The 25748-nt window shown below is 40.7% G+C and overlaps 2 protein-coding genes across 11 annotated transcripts in view; one reads left to right on the top strand and one right to left on the bottom strand.

The window, feature by feature from the left end:
• The window catches only part of Gpbp1l1 (GC-rich promoter binding protein 1 like 1), a 58046-nt gene extending 38105 nt beyond the window's left edge, over positions 1–19941 (bottom strand). For 2 of the 6 annotated variants that reach the window (XM_059254769.1, XM_059254774.1), the window contains exon 1: positions 19201–19436. The gene's annotated coding sequence lies outside the window, so the exon portion shown is untranslated. Of the gene's footprint in view, positions 1–18784; positions 19086–19200; positions 19437–19737 lie in introns of those variants that run through there. The other 4 variants (XM_059254772.1, XM_059254770.1, XM_059254773.1 and 1 more) reach the window with 4 other exon arrangements.
• On the top strand, positions 19476–25748 carry Tmem69 (transmembrane protein 69). Of its 5 annotated transcripts, none has more exons than XM_059254776.1 (4): positions 19476–20186; positions 21108–21195; positions 22365–22500; positions 23305–25748. In XM_059254776.1, exons 3-4 carry the CDS (start codon positions 22459–22461, stop codon positions 24004–24006), a joined length of 744 nt encoding a protein of 247 aa, XP_059110759.1. In that variant the 5' UTR covers positions 19476–20186; positions 21108–21195; positions 22365–22458; the 3' UTR covers positions 24007–25748. The 5 variants fall into 5 exon arrangements, with proteins under 5 accessions (XP_059110759.1, XP_059110758.1, XP_059110762.1 ...); XM_059254775.1 differs by having other exon boundaries at positions 21104–21195; XM_059254779.1 differs by having other exon boundaries at positions 21108–22500.

Raw genomic sequence — 25748 nt, 5'->3', positions numbered from 1 at the left:
CAAAGGACTACCGATTCTTGCCAAGACAAGTGTGGTTGTGGCTTTATCAAAAGGCATCTTCTGAGGCCAGGACAATAAGGCACCATCCCTGAAGTGGCCTTTGCAATCTGGAAAAGGTACAGTGCCCTTTTCTTCGAAGGCAGCTGAACAGGCAGTGGGCCGATGGCTTCTGATGCGCAGTGGAACAGCAGCTGAAACAGTTATTCTTGAAGAGTAACTAAGCTCATACCTCTCAATAGTAGACTGGCATTTAACAGAGCAATGTGGAGAAGAATGGGATGCCAAGATGAAGCCACACACACACACAGCCAAGAAGAATGGACAGCTGACTTCAAAAAACATCAACAACTTCCAGAATTTAAAATCCTGAATCATGACATGACACTAGTGGAATTTAGGTGTTTCTGGTACATGGACTGCTCTCACCCAATGTGAGGTCAAACTGTTGACCTTGTGTACATCTTACTTCACAAATGAGTCTGTCAGATACGCTAAGCCTATAGGCTGAAGATGATGCCCCAACACTGTGGAGAAACCTGGGTAACTGTCCAGGCAGCTGGCTGTTTCTGTCAACTCACATTTTTTTTTGGAAGTTGCTTGCATGCACTTCCTGTTTTTATTTTTTATTAGGTAATATTATTTCCTTCTTGGGTCTCTGAGGGAGTTGAAGATTAGTTACTTATGGTTATAGTTTAGGAAAAGGACGTTAAGAATTTCAGAAAAGAAACTCACTAAGAGGTGTAAGTGTATAAATCTGAAAGACATTATAAGACAGTTCTGTTAGTAATATAAGTTAGGATGGAGTGAATCAGGTACATTTTGGACTTAGGAAATAGGACAGATAATGGAATTATTTTCTCTGAATTTGTCAAATGCAAATGGACAAGACTTTTTTTAGGTATTTATTGCTTGTATATATGGTATATAGATAGCTATTGTATTTTTGTATATAGTTTTTCTTATATTAGTTATAACTTTTTTCCTTTTATTAAAATAGAAACGGGGAAATATGGTGATATTTTATTTGTACTGAAATGTGATTTTATTTGTATGTTAATAAATAAAGTTCCCCAGGGGTCAGAGCTAATAGCAAGCCATAGCAGAGTCTGGCAGTGGTAGCACACGCCCTTCACACGCCCTTAATCCTGATCACATGACAGGCAGATCTCTGTGTTCAAGGATACCACCAGCATGGAGACACACACCTTTAATCTCAATACCAACCATAGAAGACCTGGAGGTCTGTATAGATGGACAGTGACGAGGAGGTCATGTGGTTGGGTTTACAACCAATGAGAAGGCAGAATAGAAAGTCAATAAAAAGGACAAACACACAGGAAGTAGGTCTCTTGCGGAGAGGTAGGACAGCAGCGGCAGTGAAGGGTAAGGTTTTTAGTCTCAGCTCTTAGCTATTGCTCTGACCTCTTGGCTTTTAACTCTGTATTTGGCTCTGTGTTTCTTATTTAACAAGACGGTTATATCTACAGTGGGTGGTTTTTGATCAGTGGGTTATGGATGTTTGTCATTATTTATGGGGGTTGGTTATAAACTATTACTGGTCATGGTCAGGGAGAAAGCTAAACAAAGGAGATTCGATTCAGGGAGCTCTTTCTGAAGGGAAAAGGGGGATATAGTATAGAAATGATGGGATAAAGGGGTGGATTTTTGAATCTACTTTTAAACAACCCCTAGTCTCAAATATTTTACACTGGTATGAATTTTTGTTATACTGTATATGTTTCTACTCTTAAGGTATTGTACCTATGTAGCTAATTTAAAATCGTAAAGTTTTAGTCCTTGAAAGCTATTTAGGATAATAAAGAAATATAGGTTAATAGTCATCTATAACAATCAAACTTATTGTAATATCAAGTATGTTTTCAAGGTCATACAAAGATATATTTTAGATAGGTGATCTTTAAACACTTCAAAGACACACAGATTATGGAATTAAAAAAGTCACAATAACATAAGGCTTATCATGACAATGAGACATCTGCTCCTGGCAGCACCAATCTACTTCAAAAAAGGATGATGTGGCTGGGTGGTGGTGGCGCATGCCTTTAATCCCAGGACTAGGGAAGCAGAGGCAGGTGGAACTCTGTGAGTTCAAGGCCAGCTTGGGCTACAGAGTGAGTCCTAGTAAAGGTGCAAACAACAAAACAAAACAAAACAAAACAAACAACAAAAAAAGATGATGGTCATCAAAGAACCTTCATATGGAGTTTGCTTTTATTTGTGGCAACTTTAGCCACTGAACAAAGAAACTGCTCTTGCCTCAACTGCTGACAGTATGCTGCCCAAACTGGACGAGCAGGACACAAAAGGCAGCAATGACTGAACTTTGCCAAGACAGGGTAGGGCAGTCCTTCAAAATTCTTTCTTCACAGATATTTTAGGCTTGTAGGCTGGAGACAGATGCCCCATTGTTGCAGAGGATCCTTGGGATGAATATCCAGGCAGCCAAATATCTCTGTCGTTTCTTAGTTTTAGAATTTGTCTACTCTGCACTTCCTGTTTACTCAAGTAGTATTTTATTCTTATTGAGTTTCTGATGGAATTGAAAATGAGATAGTTAAAATTTTAATTTTCTTTATTATTAAATTCAGAAAAGAAACTTATAAGAGATATATAAAATGTATAAGGTTGGGAGACATAAAAGCTTGAGTTGTTTAAGAAAATGTTTTAAGGTCTAAAAAGATTTTTTAGGCTGGCAATATAAGCTATGATAAAAAATATTTAGGTATAAAACTTTGGACTCTAGTACTTTCTCCAAATTTGCCAAATACATATGGACTAGACATTGTGAATTTAATTCTTCCTTGAAAATTGTTCTTATTGTATAGTTTTATTTTGTTTGTTTTTTTTTGTTTGTTTGTTTTTTTTTGTTTTGTTTTGTTTTTCGAGACAGGGTTTCTCCGTGTAGCTTTGCGCCTTTCCTGGAACTCACTTGGTAGCCCAGGCCGGCCTCGAACTCACAGAGATCCGCCTGGCTCTGCCTCCCGAGTGCTGGGATTAAAGGCGTGCGCCACCACCGCCTGCTAGTTTTATTTTGTTAAAGTTAAAACCTTCCCTTTTTATTTTGGACAATACCTGACAATTATTTTTTTGTTTGTTTGTTTGTTTTACTGTATTAGAGTTAAAATCTTTTCTTTTTATTTAGACAAAAAGGGAGAAATGTTGTGGAATAATCTTTTTGTGCACTGTGAAGATATGTCTTTGCTAATGCATCTTCTGATTGGCTTAATAAAGAGCTGAATGGCCAATAACTAGGCAGAAAAAGGTTAGGTGGGACTTCCAGGGAGAGAAGGAGAGGAAGAGGACATGAATCTAGGTGTGGAAGAGATGCCAGGGGACAAGGAGAAGCAGGAGGTGCACTATGGAAGAGAGGTAAAAAGCCATGAGGTAAAATGTAGATCAATATAAATAGGTCAATTTATATTATATAAGCCTGTGTGTTTTTTGTTTTTTTTTTTTTGTGAGTGGCCCCACTCCAAAAATTTCGACTTTAGGCCTGGCAGAGAAGGGTAAATTACCAAGACAGTAAAAGGTTCTTGTGGGGAAGTTCAGACCACTTTCCACAATGTTGATATACCAAGGTTTTCTAAGTCCCATTTTCTTGTTTGTTTTGTTGTTGTTGTTTGTTTGTTTTTTCAAGACAGGGTTTCTCCGTGTAGTTTTTGGTGCCTGTCCTGGATCTCACTCTGTAGACTGGGCTGGCCTTGAACTCACAGAGATCTGCCTGGCTCTGCCTCCCAAGTGCTGGGATTAAAGGCATGCTCCACTGCCGTCAGACGTAAGTTCCATTTTCTGGCCACTGGCTATCAAGTTTATATTGTGACCATATAATATTGCTAAAGAAAATCAAATTTGGGTTTGTTTGTTTGTTTTGTTTATTTTGCTTGATCTCACTTCCTCATAAATTTAAGGTTCCGAACAAGATAGCCCAATGGGGAGTCCATAGATAGGTTAACACCACTGGAATGTTCCTTGACTACAGAAACTGTGAGAAAGAAAGGGAAAGAAGAACATCTCTGGGGTCTTTTATATTTACCTTTAAAGTTAAGATCAGAAATGACAGATCAAGATGAAATGATATAAGTGAGTTTTGTAAATAATGGATGTGTGTTTAAGAAAAGAAAATTAAGAGTTTTCTAGGCTATACTGCACACATATGTGCATGTATAACAAATAAATTAGGTGGTATGGGCAAAATACAGGGGTCACTGGTGATGATGGGGCTGAGTGACTTGATAAAGCACCCCCCCCTTTCGGGTCAGTGTATCTTTCATGTACCCAGGATTCAGCACAGCATGTCTCATTTTTTAAAATTACTTTTTATTTTATGTGCATTAGTGTTTTGCCAGCACATATATCTGTGTGAGGGTGTCAAATCTTGGAATTACTGACAGTTGTGAGCTGCCATGTGGGTGCTGGGAATTGAACCCAGGTCCCTGGAAGAACAGTCAGTGATCGTAACTGCTGAGCCATCTCTCCAGCCCTGCATTGTATGCTTTAAATATTAAAAATTCCAGGAGAAATGTGCCGGTAAACATTTCGGTTCATTAGTCTTTTAATAATGCCAGCCACTCACAGCAGAATAAACTAGAATATGGTAGAGACTTAGCAACTACTCACAGAAAAAAAAGTAAAATCCTTACATTTATAGATTTTTAGAAGTAAGTATCTTTGTTTTTTGTTTTGTGTAGTTTTTTAGATAGGGTCTATTTAGTCCTGGCTGACCTAGAACTCTGCATGTAGACCAGACTGGCCTTCTCCAACTCACAGAGATCCTCCTGGGATTAAAGGCATGTGCTGCTTCACAGTGCCTAGAGGTGGGGAGGCGGTGTCACTGATAATAAAGGGAAAGGGTCTTTGAGTTTAGCAGATTAGTGAAGATATAAAATAAGATACAGTAATTTAGAGGTAGTAATTTAAGGCACTGTTAATAAAAGGCAGTAATTTAGGAAATTAATCCTATTGCCCCACCCTACCTTGGGATGGCCACCTACTAGAGACATAGTTTAGTCTCTGAGATGTAACAGATATGTTTTAAGTATATATGAAATGGTCAAAAAAACTAAAGAAAAAAGAAAAACCCTGGCATGGTAATATGTTCTTATAAAACTAGGACTGGGGGCTGGTAACAAATTCTCCCCAAGTGCCTGCCCCTATTTCTGCCAGGGTCCAGAATAGAAGCTACAAGCAGCTAAGGATTCTAATCTGAGGGATATTCAATGAATCTAAGCACACGAAATTCTTTAGTCCATTCCTTTATTCTTCTCAGTAAATTCTATCTACAAAGTTTCTTTTCTGTTCTCATACTTAGCTCCTCTCAGTCCCTCCTGCTCTCAGTCCCTTCTACTGTTCTCTCATCATTCTACCTAGTTCTTTCCATCTCCGTCCTCATCAATCAGTTCTTTTCTTGCTGTTCTCTCATATCTATCTAGGTCTTTTCCACCTTCTTCCTCCTCTTTGTTGCCCCAAGCAATGCATGCATGCACACACATACATACATATAGCCATATTCATTCATTAACAACTTGTTAGTAAAAACTACAAAGTAAACTCTCAGGAACAAGTATTCTGATAAGAGTCATACTTGGCAAAGACTTGATCAGCTTAATTGGTGATTGACAACAACTGCAGGTTGTAAAACGTTCAGGCTATCTCTTAAAGGGATAGCTACAAAGGTTACAAGTAAAGAAATTAAACCAATGAGAGATTTAAGGAAAAGGCAAAGAATAATGTACTATTTTATGTGATTAATAATATTCAGATATGGTTAGTCAGTTAACAGCCTTTTTCTGTTAGTCACCTGAATCTCAGGACCTATATATAATTAGTATATTGAGCCTAAAATCTTACATTAAAAACTGGTGTAGAAATAAGTACAAAGTATTAATTGTTATTTGAATCAGAGTGGGGAGGTGCTAGTGGAGGAAGCTTAGGGCAACACAGGTGCTATTGATCTCTTGAAGGCCAGACACCTGCACTATCACTTCTGATTCACTATAATTCTTCTGAAGAGTTTTGATCTAACAAGGTCAGGCACCTGCAATTCCGCTCTGTGAAAGTTCTATGAAGACACTTTGGCCAATATTTACCTTGTCAGTGGCTAAGGATGGAGAGTAAGACCTCTAAATGTCTACAGTCCACATGGAACAATAGATCTAGTATGAAGCGTATTTTAGTATGTTTCTATTCATAAAAATTGTACAGTTAAATAAGAAACCATCTTCTAGACTATCCACAATTATGTGTGCTCATAAGATTGAGACGCAATCATGAGAGTATATGTACACATAACATGGAAATGCACAGTAAATGGGGAGAATCCTAGCTGTTATTGCACAAGAAGTTTACAACAAGAGAGACAGCCAATTGATTCAAAAGGCAATAATTCCATAATGCCTTGCGTGACGGTTTCCTCTAACAGAACCCTTAGTTCTGATAGGTTGACCTTCTGACAATAGTTGTCACTGTTGTATACTTTCATGGACTTTTGTGATGAAAAGGGGGAGGTTACCTACCAGAGTAGCCTATTTGGCCAGTTCTAGGTCAGTGAGACTCTTGTCTTAAAAAAAGGAGGGAGGGGCGCGAATTGTGCCTGAGGAACAACATCCAAAGTTGTCCTCTGACCTCCACACACACAAAGAAAATGGGTATACACACAAAAGAGGCACCTTCGAGGGGGTTGGGGGTGAGTTGTTAATGGGCATAAATCTATATATTTAACAAATGTTCCTCAATCTGGCTGTTACGGTGTATGTCTGTAATTACAGCAGGAAGATCACAAGTAAGGCCATGCTGGGTTACAGCATGAGAACTTACCTCAAAATCAATATACAGGCTGGTGACATGGCTCAACCAACCTATAAAGGTACTTGACGCTGGACAATACATATGTAAGCCTGATGACTGACCCAAGTTCAATACCTTGGACCCATGTAAAGGAAGAAGGGGAGCACCGAGTCCAGTTATTTCATCACCTCCACAGAATTACCATGGCATGTGCGCCACCTCCCCCCACAATCATATACACAATAATGACTAATATTTTAAAAAACTGAGCTGGGCATGGTGGCATATGCCTTTAATCCTAGCACTTTGGAGGCAGAGACAGGCAGATCTGAGTTCCAACCCCGTCTGCTCTACACAATGATTCTAGGATAGCCTACACAGTGAGAGCCTGTCTTGAAAAAAGAAACCAAAATATAGTAGTAATAATAATAATAAGCTTTAAAAAATTAAAACAAGCTGGGCGGTGGTGGCGCACGCCTTTAATCCTAGCACTTGGGAGGCAGAGCCAGGCGGATCTCTGTGAGTTCGAGGCCAGCCTGGGCTACCAAGTGAGTTCCAGGAAAGGCGCAAAGCTACACAGAGAAACCCTGTCTCGAAAAACCAAAAAATGCAATCTAGAATCACAATGCCTCATACTTTAAAAAATCTTTCATTTAAACTTAGCCAGGCAGTGGTGATGCACACTTTTAATCCCTGCACTTGGGAGACAGAGGCAGGTGGATCTCTGTGAGTTTGAGGCCAGCCTGGTCTACAGAATGAGTTTCAGAACATCCAGGGATACACAGAGAAATTCTGTCTTAAACCCCCCCTCAAAAAAATTCCTCAATTTTGCCCTCAGGTATTGATATGCCATTTTGATTCTGTTAAAAACATTTTAAGCACATTTTCAATCATAAAAATCTTTAGCCATAAAATGAATTCTCTACTGTATCTCTGCTGAAGTCTGCCTACCATGTAAGGATCTTTCTTTCTTTCTTTTTTTTTTTTTTCCTGGTTTTTTGAGACAGTGTAGCTTTGGAACCTATCCTAGAACTCACTCTGTAGACCAGGCTGGCCTCAAACTCACAGAGATCCACCTGCCTCTGCCTCGAGTGCTGGTATTAAAAGCATGCACCACCACCGCCTGGCCAGTTAGTAGCCTATTATAAAGCTAAAAATACAGAGTACTTTCTAGCCAATCTAATTTAATTTTGGCTTTACAAACAAAGAGTCTTTAAGTATAAGAATAATAGATATAATTTGGTAACACTTCCATGAAGACTTTCCAGTACATTCTAGAAACCGTCTATAACAAATAATTTACAAACTGGAGAATTCACAATTTGTGTATTAGACAGAATTGAAAAAGGGTATAGTTTAGGTCTCAGCTAAACTGAACTGTTGAACAGCCAACTTAACTGTTTTAACTCTACTACATAGCATTTCCCCCATGGCACTGATCACCTACCTTTAAAAAAACAAAAAACAAAAAACAAAAAAAACCAAACTCTAGTTTGTATGTCATCCTTTAGCAGCACATATGCTAAAACTGAAGTTATCTATTTAATTTTGTTTTAAGACAAGATCTCACTCTGATTACCTGGCTGATCTGAAACTCAATATATAGACCAGGCTGGCCTGGAACTCAGATACTCAGATGCCACTGTCTCCCTAGTGCTGGCCTTAAAAGTATGAGCCACCATGCCCAGCTCAACGATTTAACTTTATCTAGTCTTCCATTCATCAGAAGCACAAAACAAACAAACAAACAACAAAAAAAAACACTAGTTGGCACACTGAAGATATTAAAGATTTGCTGAATAACTGTATAAACCAATTAAGTATAGCAAGTATAACTTCCAACTATACAGAACAATGCCACATTGCTTTCCAACCAGGTGTTTCCAGTTTATAGTAATTATCAACTTCACCAACATGTTCGTTTCCCCCCCATAGCCTTCCCAAGATGCAGACTGCCAGATTGGAAGTTGTCTTTTGCCATTTGTGGACATAAAATATTACAATTTTATGAGATCTTAATTTGTATCCCTTGATGAGAGGTTCACTGTATTCACTATATTTATTTTATTGTAAAACGTACTTTACTTCTTTTTCCTTTTGAGTCAGTTTTACTATGTTGTCTAGACTGGCTATGAACTTCTGGGTTCAAGTCATCACTCTGCTTTAGTCTCCTTAAGGATGGGATAAAAGTACATACTACCATTCCTAAGTATTTTTCCTTACCTATTTTTAAATTATGTGTCTCCCTTATGGGTTTGTGTATACATGCCTGCAGAGGCCTAAGGAGAGCGTCAAATCCCCTGGAATTGAAGTTACAGACAGCTGTAATCTGTCTAACATGGGTACAAGGAACCAAGCTCAAATTCTAAGAGCAGTATGTTTTCTTAATCAGTGAGCAATCTCTGCAGTTTTGTTTTTGTTAAAACATTTACTTATTTATATGTTTATGTATATTAAGTGACGTCTGCATCTATGCCTGCACACCAGAAGAGAGCACTGGATCCCATTATAAATGGTTGTGAGATGTCATGTGGCTGGCAATTGAACTCAGGATCTCTCTTAGCCACTGAGCCATCTTTCCAGCCCCTTGTTTTGTTTTTTTAAAATGTGGCAATAGGGATAAATCCAGGGCCTTGAACACGCCAAGAAAATGCTCTTACCACTAAGTTTATGACTCTAAAATATTCTAAAATAACCTTCTAAAATACTCATTCTTAGCATTTAATACAAGGCTAAAATATACACTGACTCTAATGACCAGAGTTGCAAATACTCCCCACTATGAGTTATTTTCTCTTCACATTATGCTCCTTAATGAAAAAACAACAACAAAAAACTGTAGTCTGTAAAGATTTGTCACTCAAATCAGTTTAATAAAACGTTGACTGGCCAGTAGCTAGGCAAGACGACAGGGAGAAGGGCAGAGTCAGGAGTTGCAAACTAGAAGCAGAGGAAGGAGATGAATGTGCCATGCTAATAAAGGTACCACCACGGGGCAGAATGCAAATAAGGAATATGGGTTAACTTAAGAGCTAGTTAGTATGGGTAATATAAGAGCTAGTTAGTAATGAGACTGAGCTATTGGCTGACAATTTATAATTTACATTAAGCCTCAGAGTCAATTATTTGGGAAGTGGCTGTCGAGTATTTGGGAACAAATATTCAGGATGGGAAACATCCAATTACAATAAAACTTTTAGTCAAAGTTGTACATCATTCCTTTAAGATACTTATTTCTGTGTCTTTTCTTGGTTTTGGTTTTTTGAGACAGTCTCATTATACAGCCATGGCTGACTTGGAATTCATCACGTAGACCAGGGTAGCCTCAAACTCATGGGTGTTGCTACTGCTTCTGCCTCCTTTGCAATGGAATTACAGTATTGCACCACCTATAAATATTTTACATGGGAGGGGTAAGTGGTTTGAATGGAAACGTCCCCCAGAGGTTCATTTCCACATATATTTGAACATTTGGTCCCCAGTTGGCAGTGCTATTTGGAAATAATGGAACCTTTAGGAGGTAGAGCCTTACTGGAAGAAGTATGTACTGGGGTAGTGTGCAGTGGGGTAAGTGAGTAGAGGTGTGAGCTTTGAAGTCTTATAGATTGGCCTTGCTTCCAGTACTGGCTCTCTTTCTGCTTCCTGTGTGTGGATAAAAATGTAATCTACCAGCTTGCCATGTCTTCCCCATTGTTATGGACTCTTTCCTCTGGAACCATAAGCCAAAATAATTCTTCCTTCTGTAAGTTTGTTTGTGTGTGTGTGGCTTTTCAAGACAGGGTTTCTCTGTTTAACAGTCCTAGCTGTCCTAGAACTCTGTAGACCAAGCTAGCCTTAAACTCACAGAGATCCACCTGCCTCTGCCTCCCAAGTGTTGGGATCAAAGGTGTGCACCACCACCACCTGGCTTCTAAGTTGCTTTTGATTGTGGTACTTTTTATCATAGCAACAAAAAAGTAACTAATACAGAAAGTAAGAGTTGAGGGAGAATGTAAGCCTGCCTGAGAGTTCTCCAATAACCACTCAGAGGCTTAATATTACCTATAAAATGCTCGGCCAATAGCTCAGGCTTATTATTAACTAGCTCTTATTTTTAAATCAACCCATATTTCTACCTATACTTTGCCATGTGGCTTGGTACTTTATTAGCATGGCACATTCATCTGTTTGCTCTGTGTCTGGCTAGCAACTCTTGCCTCCACTCTTCTCCATCCCATCATTCTTAGTTTGGTCACCCAGCCTATACTTCCTATTTGGTTATAGGCCAATCAGCATTTTATTAAACCAATTAGAGTGACAAATCTTTACAGTGTATAGAGGATTATTTCACAGCAAGAGAAAGTAATGGGGAGACAAATACTGCATGTTTTCACTCATATGGGGAATCTATGTTTAAACATAGAGGACATAAAAGCCAAAGAGGAATATTTGGGAAGGGATGATTGTAGCTGAAGTTTTCTCCAGTCTTGCTCGGGCCGCAGCCACTCAGACCCAAGTAAACACACAGAGACTTATATTACAAACTGTATGGCCGTGGCACGCTTGCTATTTAGTTCTTATATTTTAAATTAACTCATTTTTATTAATCTATAAGTTGCCACGTGGCTTATGGCTTACCGGTACTTTTACATCTTGCTTTTTGGCACGCTTGCTATTTAGTTCTTATATCTTAAATTAACTCATTTTTATTAATCTATAAGTTGCCACGTGGCTTATGGCTTACCGGTACTTTTACATCTTGCTTCCTCTGTGTCTGGCTGGCGACTCCTGACTCAGCCTTCCTCTTTCCAGCATTCTCTTCTCTGCTTATCCTGCCTATACTATACTTCTTGCCTGGCTACTGGCCAATCAGCATTTTATCAACCAAATCAGAGCAACACATTCACAGCATACAGAGCGATATCCACAGCAGATGATTAGTAGGAGGGGATAAAGGAGGGTACAAAGGCCAAATATAACCAAAGTACAATGATAAACATATGAAAATGCCATCATGTTTTTAAAAGATAACCAGCTGGGCAGTGCTAGTACATGCCTTTAGTCCCAGCACTTGGGAGGCAGAGTCAGGCAGATCTCTGTAAGTTCCAGGCCAGCCTGGCTACACAGAGAAACCCTGTCTCAAAAAAAATGAAACATGGCAAAACAACAACAATAACAACAACAAAACTTGCTAGGGTGGTGGGGCAGCCTTTGATCCTAGTACTCAAGAGGCAGATCTTTGTGAGCTCCAAGACAGCCAAGCCTACAGAGACCCTATCTCAAAAACAATAAACAACACACACACAAAAGCTTTCAACTTCATGTTGTATTGAGACTACCATAAATAGAAATAATAAAATATACCAGAGAAAGCAAATTGTACAAATCAAGATCCTTTGCCAAAATGAAATAAAACCACATTTAGGTAACTTAACCAGGATTTTATCAAACTACCACCACAGTTCAGAAAATTAGGAGACTTTGATTTGGCAAATATATAAAACAACAACTGAAGCTAAAGCAGTTGAAACCAATGCAATGGTTGCAACACAGAAGAGCGGGCTTAGGAAACTGCCTGAGCTAGCAATGCAACCAGCTGCCAAAGGAATGAATTCTAAATAGTTTTTACTTCTTTGTAGCTCACTGGCACAGCCTGGGTATGCATATTCATGCACACAGTGGCTTAAGCATTCTCTCCCAGCAAGATTCATGAAAAACCAATATAAAAGGGGCTACAATGGCAGAGACAAAATAAATACTATGGGTTAGTGAGATCTCTGAGTTCGAGTCCAGCCCGGACTACAAAGCAAGTTCCAGGAGAGCGTAGACTACACAGAGAAACCCTGACTTGAAAAACCAAAAAACAAACAAAAAAAAATCTCTTCTCAAAAAGAGATGTAGCTCAATGCCCTGAGACTGGAGAAGATTGTGAGCTACCATGTGGATGCTAGGAATTCAAACTGGGTCCTCTTCAAGAGTAGTAAGTGCTTTTAACTGCTGAGCCAACTCTCTACCCCCTTACAGACTTTATGTGCTGTAACAATGGGACATAGGGCCAGGATGGCTCAGCGGATAAAGGAATCTGCTGTCAAGACCAACATTCTGAGTTCCATCCTTGGATCCACATGCTAGAAGGAAAGAACTGACTCTCAAAAGTTGTTCTCTGGCCTCAACATATGTGCCAAGGCATGTATATGCCCATACAAATGCACATACACAAATAAATACGAAAAATTTTTTTAGAGTCCAATGCACAAGGTGTAGTGGCACATGTCTTTAATTCCAGCACTTGGGAGGCAGAGGTAGGTGGATCTCTGAGTTTGAGGTCAGCATGGTCTGCATAGTAAGTTCCAGGACAACCAGAGTTACATAGTAAGACCCTGTTTCAAGAATACTAAAAGCAGGTGGTGGTGGCATATATCTGTAATCTTAGCACTCAGCATTTGGGAGGCAGAGGTATCTCTTGAGCCTGGTCCACATTGTGAGTTCCAGAACAGCCAGGGCTACATAGTGAAACCCTGTCTTGAGAACAAAAAAATCAAACAAATAAAATAAATAAAAAGGAGTTCAATGAATAATCTTTTTCCTTTCAACACTTGTTAAAAATATTTATTAGCCGGGCGGTGGTGGCGCACGCCTTTAATCCCAGCACTCGGGAGGCAGAGCCAGGCGGATCTCTGTGAGTTCGAGGCCAGCCTGGGCTACCAAGTGAGTCCCAGGAAAGGCGCAAAGCTACACAGAGAAACTCTGTCTCGAAAAACCAAAAAAAAAAAAAAAAAAAAAAAAAAAAATTTATTAATGGAGCTTGGTTTCCAGTACTCACATGAGCGAGCTCATAATTCCCTATTAACTCCAGTTCCAAAGGATCTGAAATCCTCTTCTGGTCTCCAAAGGCACTCATATTCCATACACTCACACAAACATGCAAATAAAAATCTTAAAAGAAAAAGGATTTAAAAAGATATTATTCTGTAAGTGTACCTACAGATTCCAAGAAAGTAAATGAAAATTTAAATTTTTAAGAACAAATACGGGATTTTAAGACAAATTTAAAATACAGTCAACCTCATGTTCAATTTTTTTTTCATTTCAGTGATTTAGCCTTTATAGTCTTAATAACAAGGCAAATGAGGTTGGCTGTTCTCATTAAGAGGATAATCTCCAATGTTAGTCCATGTCTTCTACCTTGTCTGAGACAGGGTCTCATTTGCTGCTGCATATGCCAGGCTACTAGATCCCTGTACTTCAGGGATTCTCCTTGTGTTTTCCATTCCCTTGTAGGAATACTGGACAACAGACTAGAAATGCTTTCACATGAGTTCCGGTATTACAAATCCAAGTCCTCATGCTTGTGACGCAAGTACTTTATGCCCTGAGCCATCTCCCCAGCTCAAATTTCCTTTCTTTTCTCTTTTTTATTACACAGCATGCGTGTGGAGGTCAAAGGACAATTTACTGGAGTCGGTTCTCCTAACAATCACACAGATCCCAGGGATCAAGCTCAGGTCCTCTCAGGCTTGGTAGCTACCCAACTGAGCTATCTTGTCTACCCTAAATTTGCCTTTTCTATAAACCATTTTTGTTAGGATGCCTTAAAATGCTCATGTCCCTTAATGTTACAACAGTTTAACTTTCATGTTTAAAGGCAGTCAACCTCCATCATGTTTAAAGGCAGTTCAACTTTCATCATTGCAACAACAACAACAACAAAAAACCAACTAAGGTCAGATGTACTTTAACTCAAGCACTAGGGAGGCAGAAGCAGGCAAATCTCTGTTGAGTTTGACACCAACTATGCCTACCCAACAAATTCCAGGCCAACCAGGACTACAGAGTGAGACCAGGTCTCAAAACAAAACACAACAGAACAAAAAACCTCAAACAACAAGATCACAACAAAGACACCCCAGTTAAAGGCAGCAAGTCAAGCACCACGACAGTTCACTCAGGTTTTTGGGGCCTCAACTGTCTAGTAGCCAAATGAGTCTTAGGCTCATTTTTCTCAACTACAAAGTAAGAATAAAAAACATCTGCTCGCTGGGTGGTGGTGGCGCATGCCTTTAATCCCAGCACTCGGGAGGCAGAGCCAGGAGGATCTCTGTGAGTTCGAGGCCAACCTGGACTACCAAGTGAGTTCCAGGAAAGGCACCAAAGCTACACAGAGAAACCCTGTCTTGAAAAACCAAAAAAGAAAAAGAAAAAAAAAATCTGCTCAGCAAGGCATGATTTTGTACACATACAATCATAACTACTTGGGAGGAGGCAAGGCAGGAGGTTCACAGTCCAAGGCCTGCCATGGCAATTTAGTGAGAACTAGTCCCATCGTAAGGGATACAATTAGTATAAGAGTGCTTGCTTAACATCCACGAGGCACTCAGTTCAGTCAATCCTCAACACCACGTAGGTAAAAAACAACCCCACAATACAGTCACAAAGTAATTAAGTTAATAAATAGGAAGCACTTTGAGCTGGGCACGGTGGCACACACCTTTGATCCTAGCCCTTGGGAGGCAGAGGCAGGTAGATCTCTGTAAGGCCAGCCAGGTCTACCGAGTGAGTTTCAGGGCAGCCAGAGCTACACAGTGAGACCCTGTCTCAAAAGAAAAAAAAATTTTTTTTTTTCTGGGCAACAGCCTCTCCCTGGCACATTAGCCTTAAACCATAAAATTATGATATGCTATCTTCTGAAAGATGATTAAGAATTGTGTTTTATCTTTAAATGAGAATTTAAAACTATACAGAGCTGAGCAGTGGTGGCACACAACTTTAATCTTAGCACTTGGAAAGCAGAGGCAGGTGGATCTCTGAGTTTGAGGTCAGTGGTTTAAAGAGCAAATTCCAGAACTGTCAGGACTATACAGAGAAACCCAGTCTTGAAAAATGATAAACAGGGGCTGGAAAGATGGCTTAGCAATTAAGAGCACTCACTGCTTTTCCAGAGGACCTGGGTTCAATTCCCAGCACCTACATGGCAGCTCACAACTGTCTGTATCTCCAGTTCCAGGGGACCCTCACACAGACATACACACAGGCAAAACACTAATGCACATAAAATAAAGTCAATTATTTAAAAAAAAGGGGAGGGGGAGCTGGAGAGATGGCTCAGAGGTTAAGAGCACTGGCTGTTCTTGCAGAGGTCCTGAGTTCAATTCCCAGCAACCACATGGTGGCTCACAACCAACTGTAATGAGATCTGACACCCTCTTCTGGCATGCAGGCAGAACACTGTATACATAATAAACAAATCTTAAAAAAAAAAAAAAAAAGGCCGGGCGGTGGTGGCACACGCCTTTAATCCCAGCACTCGGGAGGCAGAGCCAGGAGGATCTCTGTGCGTTTGAGGCCAGCCTGGGCTACTAAGTGAGTTCCAGGAAAGGCACAAAGCTACACAGAGGAGAAACCCTGTCTCGAAAAACCAAAAAAAAAAAAAAAAAAAAAAAAAAGAAAAGAAAAGAAAAAAAGAAAAGTGATAAATAAATTATAGGGGTTAGAGATCTGGTTCAGTGGTTAAGAGTACTTGTTCTTGCAGAGAACCTGGGTTCAATTCCAAGAACCCACATGGTAGCTCAAAACTGACTGTAACTCCAATCCTTAGACCTCTGAGGACACTAGACATACATGTGATACACATACACACTACAGCAAAAACACTTATGCATATTAAATAATAAAAATAAATAAATTATAGGCTGGTGGTATATAGCACAGTGATAGCATGCTTGCAACATGCACTAGACTCTGGAATCAATCCCCAACATTGAAAATAAAAAGTAGCCAGGTGTGGTGGTGCATACTTTAATTCCAGCACTGGAAAGGTAGAAGAAGCAGGTGGATCTCTATGTGTTCCAGGCAAGCATGGCTCTACAGCAGTGGTTCTCAACCTGTGGATCACAAACCCCACAAGGGTCGCACATCAGATATTTACATTATGACTCCTAACAGCAGCAAAATTACAGTTATGAAGCAGTAACAAAATAATTTTATGGTTGGGGCTCACCACAACATGAGGCACTGGATTAGAAGTACTGCACAATTTAGTAATTAGTAATTACTGAAGCATTAGGAAGGTTGAGAACCATTGCTCTACACAGTGAGACTCTGTCCCAAAAAAAAAAAAAAAAAGGACATACGTACACACACACACACACACACACAAATACATTCCAAGATTTCTTATCATGCACAAATGGTTGAATGTACCCAACTCTTCAACTAAGATTTTAAACAATCAAGGATAAGAATTGTTAAACTAGGGGCCGGAGAGATGGCTCAGACAGAAGAGCTCTGGATGCTCTTCCAAGGGTCCTGAGTTCGATTCCCAGCAACTACATGGTGGCTCACAACCATCTATAATGAGAGCTGGTTCCCTCTACTGGCCTGCAGGCCATATATGCAGACAGAACACTGTATACATAATAAATAAATAAATCTTAAAAACAAACAACAAACCCCGAATTGTTAAATTAATTCAAAATAAAGGCTTCCTTCACATATCCTCTCCCCAATTTCAAGAACTCTGAAAGCACATTATCCGTAATCAACTGAAAGAATGTTTAGACAAACAAACACAAGTCATTTTGAGAACCCTCAGTAAAAAAGTAAATTTAAAGTAAGGTCTCTCAAATACTCTAAGTAATAATGTCAAACAGAAAGCAATTAACTTGTAATTTCTGAAAAGAACTTTACATGATTTTCTTAGAAGACCAACAAAAGAAAAATAAAGAATCTTGGGGCTGAAGTGATGATTAAGAGCACTTGCTGCTCTTCAGAGCACCCAGGTTTGATTTCCAGCACCCACAAGGCAGCTCACAACTGTCCCTGACTCCAGTTCTAGGGGATCCAATGCCCTCTTCTGACCTCAGTAGGCCCTGCATGTACATGTACACTGTACTCAGACATACATGCAGGCACAATACCCATACACTTGAAATAAAATAAAAAATCCCTAGAAGAACAGACAAAAACCTTCCTATTTAAAAGAAGGTATGAAAGTAATTGAAACCAACTCTATGAAAGATAAGTTAATTTTGTGAATGGATTTTAAAGATCCATTCACAATTAGCATTCTATTTTATCTTTTGAATAGATAACAGCTACAACTCAATCACACCTTTCCAAAAACTAAAATTTGCTGTTTCTGTTACACTTCTGGCTGTGTGGGGTTTTGCTTGTTTTAAGCAAACAAAAAGGTTGCTTTTTTTTTTTTTAAGGCACAACCACCTGGCATTCCACTTCTGAAGATGTTTTCACTTGAAAATTTTTCTTTTTATTTCTTTATCTCACTTGCAAAATTGTTATTTTATAAATACCCAAACTTCATGGAATCTGAGGTGAAAAGGACCTGAAAAAAACATGAGATCTCCAACAAACTACAAATTTCGGTCTCCTGAGATCCAACACTCAGTATTTTATGAAATTTACAGAGAAAAGCGGATTATTACTAAACAAAAAACATGAACCACTACTAACTTCAGGTTCTCCGAGTAAGCAAGAAATATCAAAATGAAATTCTTCAACACACAAGCCAACTTCAGAGCACAAAAGCAGCAAACAAAACTGGAAGAAGAGCACAAGTTCAGTACCATTCGCCACTACCAAACAACAAAAACAAAAAACCGCACCCATTCTTATGTAAACTTCTGAAATAAACTTCCTGAGCCTCACCTTTGTTTTCACCTACCCTCTCCAAAGAGCCCAATTGAAAAGAGGGTCAGTTAACGTCCAACAGGGAAAAACAACCGAAATGTTATTTTATTGGTACTTCCCCAGGCTACAGCCATTTTAGATTCAGTGTTTTAATTTTATGGGTTGGGAGATTTAGCATGGAATAAAAAATGACTAGTTAAGCCATTTCAAGACCAATCAATCCTCTTTCCCAATGGGACCGAGTTTGGTAGCTCGCTGATAAGACAATCTGAGGGAAAAAGTCTCACTATCCCGGAGAACCCAGACTCCGGGAGTGAAAGTTCCCTTTCCCCCAGATATCCCACATTTGACTTACACGACTTTCTCCTCGTTAAGTTTCTCTTAACTGGAAGACAGAAGCCTTCGGCTCTTATTTTCAAGGACAGGGAAAGAAACGAGTAAACGAAGTCACTCAACCACCACCAAGCCGGAACTCTTGGAAAGGAGCCCGAGCCGCAGGTGAGCGTTTCCGACCCCGAAGTTGAAGTCGGAGCGCTCTGGAACTGCCGCGGCGACGCTAGTGTGCAAGGCTCCTCCCGCTGGGGGGAGGGGGACGTTCCAACGAGACGACTCCCAGTTCCTCTCGTCCACCCAAGGCGGACCTACACCCAACCACCTGTGCAAGACCTTCTTCCAACTAGTTTTCATAGACGGCCAGTCGGGCAGCCGGCAGAGCCGGTGCCGGGACGACTCGAGGTGCACTTCTGCTCAATGTCCAGAACTCGCACTCACCCGGCAGTGGCGGGGCTACGGTCCAGGACGAGTCGCGACGTCTAAGAACGCGTCCCCAGCTTCTCCGACCAGCAGAGGTGACTAGCCCACAACCATAACAAAGCTCTTCCCAAAATGGCTGCCCGGCCCACAAGGCACAGGAGGGGGCAGAGCGGGCGGAGGAGGGGCGACAACCAGTCGGGCCCGCCCCCTGCCACTCCGGCCCGCCTCCCACACGCCCACTCGCAAAGGCGCACGCGCAAGCGCAAGCCCATGCTCCGGTGACTGCACGGGCGCCCGCGGCTCGCTCTGTAAACGTTGAGCCGCTCCAACAGCGGTTATTCCCTGCCCCGCCCCCGGCGCCCTTCAGCGCGATACCGGGCTGGCTGGCTCTCCCTTCCGCAAAGCCTTTCGCCTGTTCTCGCGCCGTTCGTGAGGCAGGGACCAGCCGAATTCAGCAGTTCCCCTGAAAGCTCCCTGCCGGGACTCCGGCCTGGGAGCACGTGAATGTGGGTGGGTATATTTGTACTAGTTCTTCCCCGCCCGTTCTTTCTTCACCTTCTCACACCTCACTTGTAAGCCAGATTCTTCGCCAACTACCAGAATTAGCAAACCAGTTACGGAAGAGCTTCTTTCCAACCCCTGCACACCTTTCGCTCCTCCTTTCACGTGGGCGCGTCGTTGAGAATCCAGCCCTCGGCGTGCCATAGACCCCAGCACTAGAAGCATGCGCAGTGGTGTCGTGCGCGCTACCCGCCGGGAGTTGTAGTTCTTGGGTATTGCAGGCGTCACGGAGCCACCGCGGCGCAGGTTGGAATTCTGGTCCAGCCGGTCTTTGCTAACAGACTCTTGGGTCTATTAGCACTCCATTGGGTATTGCACGACAGGAAGAGTCAGTACAACCAGACCAGAGAAGGAAATAAATGTGAAAGCCTCGGCAGCCACCCGCGTCTCTCATTATAGAAGCTAACTCTCCTGCAAGTTTTACTACCACAGTGGGCCCCTATGTAAGTGAGCTCCTATTTGTTTTCAGCTTTTTGCACAAAGACCCAAGAACTCTCAGATTGTTTAGTACCTGTATTTCGGGCGGCTGATCGCAGACGGGAGGCAGTTACACTAAATCACTAAATCACACAGTGGATAAGTTAAAAAAAAAATGATGTGACTTCCTGAATGACCTCCAAGCCGAAAGCCCTAACGCCACACCTTAATTCATTGTGAATTTTGTTCCTAGCCCTCTGTATTCCTCAATGTAATTTCTAGGTAATAATAGTAAAGAGAATGGAGGCAAAACAGAATCGTCTCTCCACCTCTGCCCAAATAAGTAGTAGGACTCAAATGCAAAAAAAAGGAAGATGTGTCCAGTCAACTCAACCCTGTTGTATTTTGCAAAGTTAAGCGTTCTAGGCCAGCAGAGTAACACATCTAAGTGATATCTTGTCTTTTTTAAAAAAAAATGAAGTTCCGTAGATACGAATTCGGCCAAATAACATCGGCCCAACTCCAAGTCTCCTCCTACCTTCTTGCACTACCATTAATGGGATTGTTTCAGAAATTGTACTCTACGTTCCTGAACTGCTAGATATATTCTGCTGCTTACGAATCCTGGCATAGAGACTCGACATCAAGTAAAATTAAATTTTAGACTAGCCCTCGGGGCCGCAGAGGTTGCTCAATGGTTAAAGGCGCTTACTGCTTTTTACAGAGAACCCCACCCAGTTCAGCTCCCAGCACCTATACTGTAGGAGATTCGAAACTCTGGTCTTAGTGAGCACATACATTCAAATGCACGAACACACACATATAAAAATAACATAAAATAACTGAGGGAGGGAAGCGACCCAAAACCGAAAGAGAGTCGGAACTTGCTAAAACATGTAGTTTCCTTGTCTGTTCCCACCCGGACTCATTTTTCTGGCCCCAGGAAGTCGGGGATTGTGTGATTCCAGTCGCCGGAAGTGCTGATTCTGTTTCTGGTTGGATTTGTTCAACTTTTCTGCCGCGTGATGGTGGCAAGTATGTATAAGGGCTGTATGTATTTGGGCAGGAGGTTGTGGGGGGCTCTCTAAGGTCTGGTAAATAAGAGATATACTGTCAGCCCAGACATCTCAAGGATTCTTGTGTCTAAATTCCGCTCCTATCTCTAAAGTGTTGGCTTAAGGCTCTCAGTGTGGTTGCTGCATCGGCGACATATTTGATCGTTTTCACGTAGATTTGCGGATGGAGCGTGGGCTTTCTATCCTTAATCTCCACATCACCTGCCGTCTCTGGGCTTCAGCCTAACACTTTCTTTAAATATTCCCAGATTCGAAAACACGTGCTACAGTGGTTACAGAGTTCCAAAAGGTGTACAGTTAATATATGGAAATCGTGTAGTTACTTTGTTCACAACTAAGCTACTGTATTTGTGGCTGCTATCATTATTTTAAGTGTAAATTCCTAAGCTCCGACGTAGACAATAACTAAAGAGGATAGACAGGTTAACGGGAATAAAAGGTATGACTGTCAGGTTTATTTATTTATTTATTTATTTATTTATTCATTTATTTATTTATTTGGTTTTGGCTTTTTTTCGAGGCAGGTTTATTTATTTATTTATTTGGTTTTGGTTTTTTTCAAGGCAGGGTTTCTCTGTGTAGCTTTGGAGCCTGTCCTGGATCTCACTGTGTAGACCAGGCTGGACTCGAATTCACAAAGATTCAAAGATTCGCCTGGCTCTGCCTCCCAAGTGCTGGGATTAAAGGAGTGTGCCACTACCGCCTAGCTTTTGACCGTCAGTTTTAAACATGAGAAAACTAGCACCTAAGTAAGTGGTAGAGATGTATACTAAATCCAGATGTTCAGTTTCTGCACATTGCTCTTTTTGGACAGCCAAAACTAAGATAATCAGGAAAAAAAAATTATGATTTCCTTAATATGTTACTTTGAGAAAAAAAATTTTTTTTAAGATTTATTTATTATGTGTACAGTGTTCTGTTTGCATGTATCCCTGCAGGCCAGAAGAGGGAGCCAAATCTCATTACAGATGGTTGTGAGCCACCAAATGGGTGCTGGGAATTGAACTCAGGACCTCTGGAAGAACAGCTAGTGTTCTTAACCTCTGAGCCATCTCTCCAGCCCCAAGAAAAAAATTTTTTACCTTTGTAAAATGCGGACAACTAAGTGATATATTGTTTTCTGTATAGCACCTTTGCCTCAAATTCAGCTGTCCCACTTAGCTGTAAAAATATATTAATCAGAACTGCATTTTCTGGAACAAGACTCTGAATAGAGACCAGTATGCTTCACTTCATCCGGAAATTTTCTGGAGCCTCTTCAAAGGTTGGTTGAGCACTATTTTTCAATAACTGTCTGGCTGGGGCAGTAGCATATATATTCCTCATGTATTCCAGTGAGGGAGGAGAATAAGTAAAATATTTACTGTGTCAAGTAGTAACTGCTGTGGAGAACTATCCATTAGGGAAGGAGAATGGGGAATATCAAGAATAGACAGGACCAGGAGAGATAGGCTCAGCCTTGCACATACTGCTGGGGCCTTAATTTGATCCCAGCACCCATGCTGGGTGGCTCACAACCAGTTATTCCAGTTCTAAAAGACTTGAAGCTTCCTGTGAGGACACCCCCACATACAAGTAAGAATAAATTCTACTAGAAAATAATAGACAGGATTGTATAACATAAAAGGGTCAGAAATAAAAGAATGGCCATGTTGGTAGCTGAAGGGAAAGCATTCTAAATGGAGACAGGAGTAAAGGCCAATATGACATCATTCTCAGCCTGTTCCAAGACTCTTAAATACCTGTTTCTCTTTTGTGTGTATAATTGTGTTGCCTATATGTATGTGTGCGTACCACTGCATGTAGTGCATGTGGAAGCTAGAAGAGGGTGTCAGATCTCTTTGGAACTAGAATTACAGCTGGTTGTGTGCCACCATGTGTCTATGTGGGGTGGGGGTGGGGGGAATCAAGCCTGGGTCCTCTGGAAGAACAGTCAGTGCTCTTAATCACTGAGCCATCTCTCCAACCCTAAAATTATTATATGTATATGGGGTTTTGCCTTCATGTATATCTGTGTACCACATGTTCTAATTTTGAATTTTATCTCCTGGTTCTATCTCCTTTATAGATGCTGAAGTACCCTTTTACAGTGAAACTCAGAACCAGCAGAATAGATATACTTTCTCCTAAGACATCTCCTCAGCAGAACCTTTTCCCTTTGCCTCCAAGGACTTGGCTTTCCCCATCATTTCAAGTGTGTATGAAGAAGATACAATGCTATCATGCATCATCATGCAATTTTAAAAGAAAACAGAAGGAAGCAGTCCTTCCCCCCAGGACACCAAGCACCATCACTTACCTACCTGATAGCCCAAAGCCAGCATTATATATAAGTCTTGCAGGGCTAATCCCCTTTATTGCTCCACCCCTCACCATGGTCATAACAAAGTCTTATATCCCCATACTAGCTCTTACTCAGATGGCTTATGGAGCCAGTTTCCTAGCTTTCTTGGGAGGGGTCAGATGGGGCTTTGCTCTGCCAGAAAGTAGTCCAGCCAAACCAGACTACATTAATTTAGCTAGTAGTATGAGTCCTGTTGTATTTTCATGGCTAGCCATCCTCTTTTCTGAAAGACTCAGTGAAGCCATAGTCACGGTAGTAATAGGTTTAGGGATAGCATTACACAATGAACTTTTCCTTTTGCCGCATTATCCCAACTGGTTCAAAGCCTTGAGGATAGTAAGTACTGTAGTGGCTTTTTGCTCATTTGTAGTCACTTTAATACTTAAAAGCATTTATCCAGAAAAAGGGACCAAGAAATTTGTTTAAGTAGAAATATAAAACTGCTTTGCTGTGGAATAGCCCTTATGTACACTGTGAAGATGTGTTGCTCTCATTGTTAATAAAGAGCTGATTAGCCAATGGCTAGGCAGGATTTTCAGGACAGAGAGAATGCTGGGGAGAAGAATGGAGTTAGAGGAGGCACCAAAAGACTCAGAGCCAGCAGGAAAGTAAATACATGAGGTAAATGAGCCTCAGGGCAGCATATAGATGAATAGAAATGGCTAATTTAAGTTCTAAGAACTAGCTAAAAACATGCTTAAGCTATCGGCCGAGCATTTATAATTAATAGTAAGTTTCTGTGGTTATTTGGGGAGTGGCTGGTGGGACTGAAAAGTAACTAAACTACTTTACTGATATTGCTACTTTGCTATAAGTCTTGTAAACCTGCATTTTTTTTTCAATATTAAAAAAAATTTTTTTTTTGAAGTTATGTCATGGGGGATATGTGCACAGAATACAGTGCCCATAGAGGCCAGAAGAGGGTATTGGATTCCCTGGAGCTGGAGTTACAAGCAGTTCTGAGCCACTCAAGTGTCTGGGCTGGGAACTAAACTTGGGTCCATAACAATACATGATCTTGACCACTGAGCCCTCTACCTCTTGCTTGTAAAGTTGCATTTTAGCATCACACTTGGGTTCCTTGTTTGGCTCTTTTTTCCTCCAACTGTTGGGAATTTATTCTTCAGAAACAGATTTTTTTTTCATTTCTAAAAATTATTCCTTTTAGCCAAGAGATGTTGGCCCATGTGTTTAATTCCAGCACTCACGAGGCAAAAGCGGGTGTATCTCTGAATTCAAAGCCAGCTTGGTCTATAGAGTGAGTTCCAGACCTACACAGAGAAACCCTGTCTCGTGTCTCCCACCCACCCCACAAAAAATAATTATTGTTTGTTTGTTTGTCTCACTATGTAGCCCTGGCTGTCCTGGAACTCACTATGTAGGCAAGGCTGGCCTAGAACTCAGAGATCTGCTTGCCTCTCTCCCAAGTGCTGGGATGTGGCTGCTGGCTCCAAAGTGTAGCACCTAGCCCTGATCCTTCCTTTGTTTAACCATGCCTTTTGTTTCTCTTATGGCCCTATGAATCTTGTCTGAGAGTCAAGGATCAGAAGAGTCTCCCAAGGATCAAAGGCCTATGCAAAACTTGGTTCAGGAAACCAGAAAACTGTGGTATCTGAGAAATGAAGTAATTTGCACTTGGCATTTTATCTCTGGGAGCTCCTTTTAGGTTGCTTTGAAGGTATAGAAATTAACTGGCTAAACTGTAAATAGAGAGTACATAAAACTGCCCTAGGCGAAGGGATAGTGCTACAGTCCTTTGAGGTTGGAATCCCTGCAGCTGCATAAGGCTAAATTTATTCTTAAGGTGCCTTTGAGTCTTCTTTCCCCTCCCCCATCTGCATGAACCCACATAATCTTGGTGGAACTACAGAGACACTGAGATTCTTAAATATTACTTGTAATTCATCTTGAAAAATCTAACCCTTTATTGTGTAATATGAGGTTAGTTTTCATCATCTTTTTGTGAATTGTTAAGTCATCTACTTAAACATTTCAGTGTTTTGATTATATTGAGAATAAAGACAAGATGAAAATCTATTGGTCTAGTAAGCATGAAGTCACATTTCATGAAAAGAATACTCCTACTTCATTAGGAAGTCCATGACACCTTGAAAATAAATGTATTTTTGTCAATTTGAATAGCACTTGCCATTGGAAAGTGCATTTTT

This window comes from Peromyscus eremicus, chromosome 2 (genome assembly GCF_949786415.1).
Source record: "Peromyscus eremicus chromosome 2, PerEre_H2_v1, whole genome shotgun sequence".
NCBI lineage: Eukaryota > Metazoa > Chordata > Mammalia > Rodentia > Cricetidae > Peromyscus > Peromyscus eremicus.
The sequence above is the reverse complement of the archived record's forward strand: the minus strand, read 5'-3'. Positions and strand labels throughout refer to the sequence as shown.

Bases quoted from the DNA above. Each gene is read 5' to 3' on its own strand.
- Tmem69 (XM_059254776.1), top strand. From the start codon at position 22,459: ATGCTTCACTTCATCCGGAAATTTTCTGGAGCCTCTTCAAAG. The intron at 22,501-23,304 runs GTTGGTTGAGCA...TCTCCTTTATAG, and splicing joins TTTCTGGAGCCTCTTCAAAG to ATGCTGAAGTACCCTTTTAC.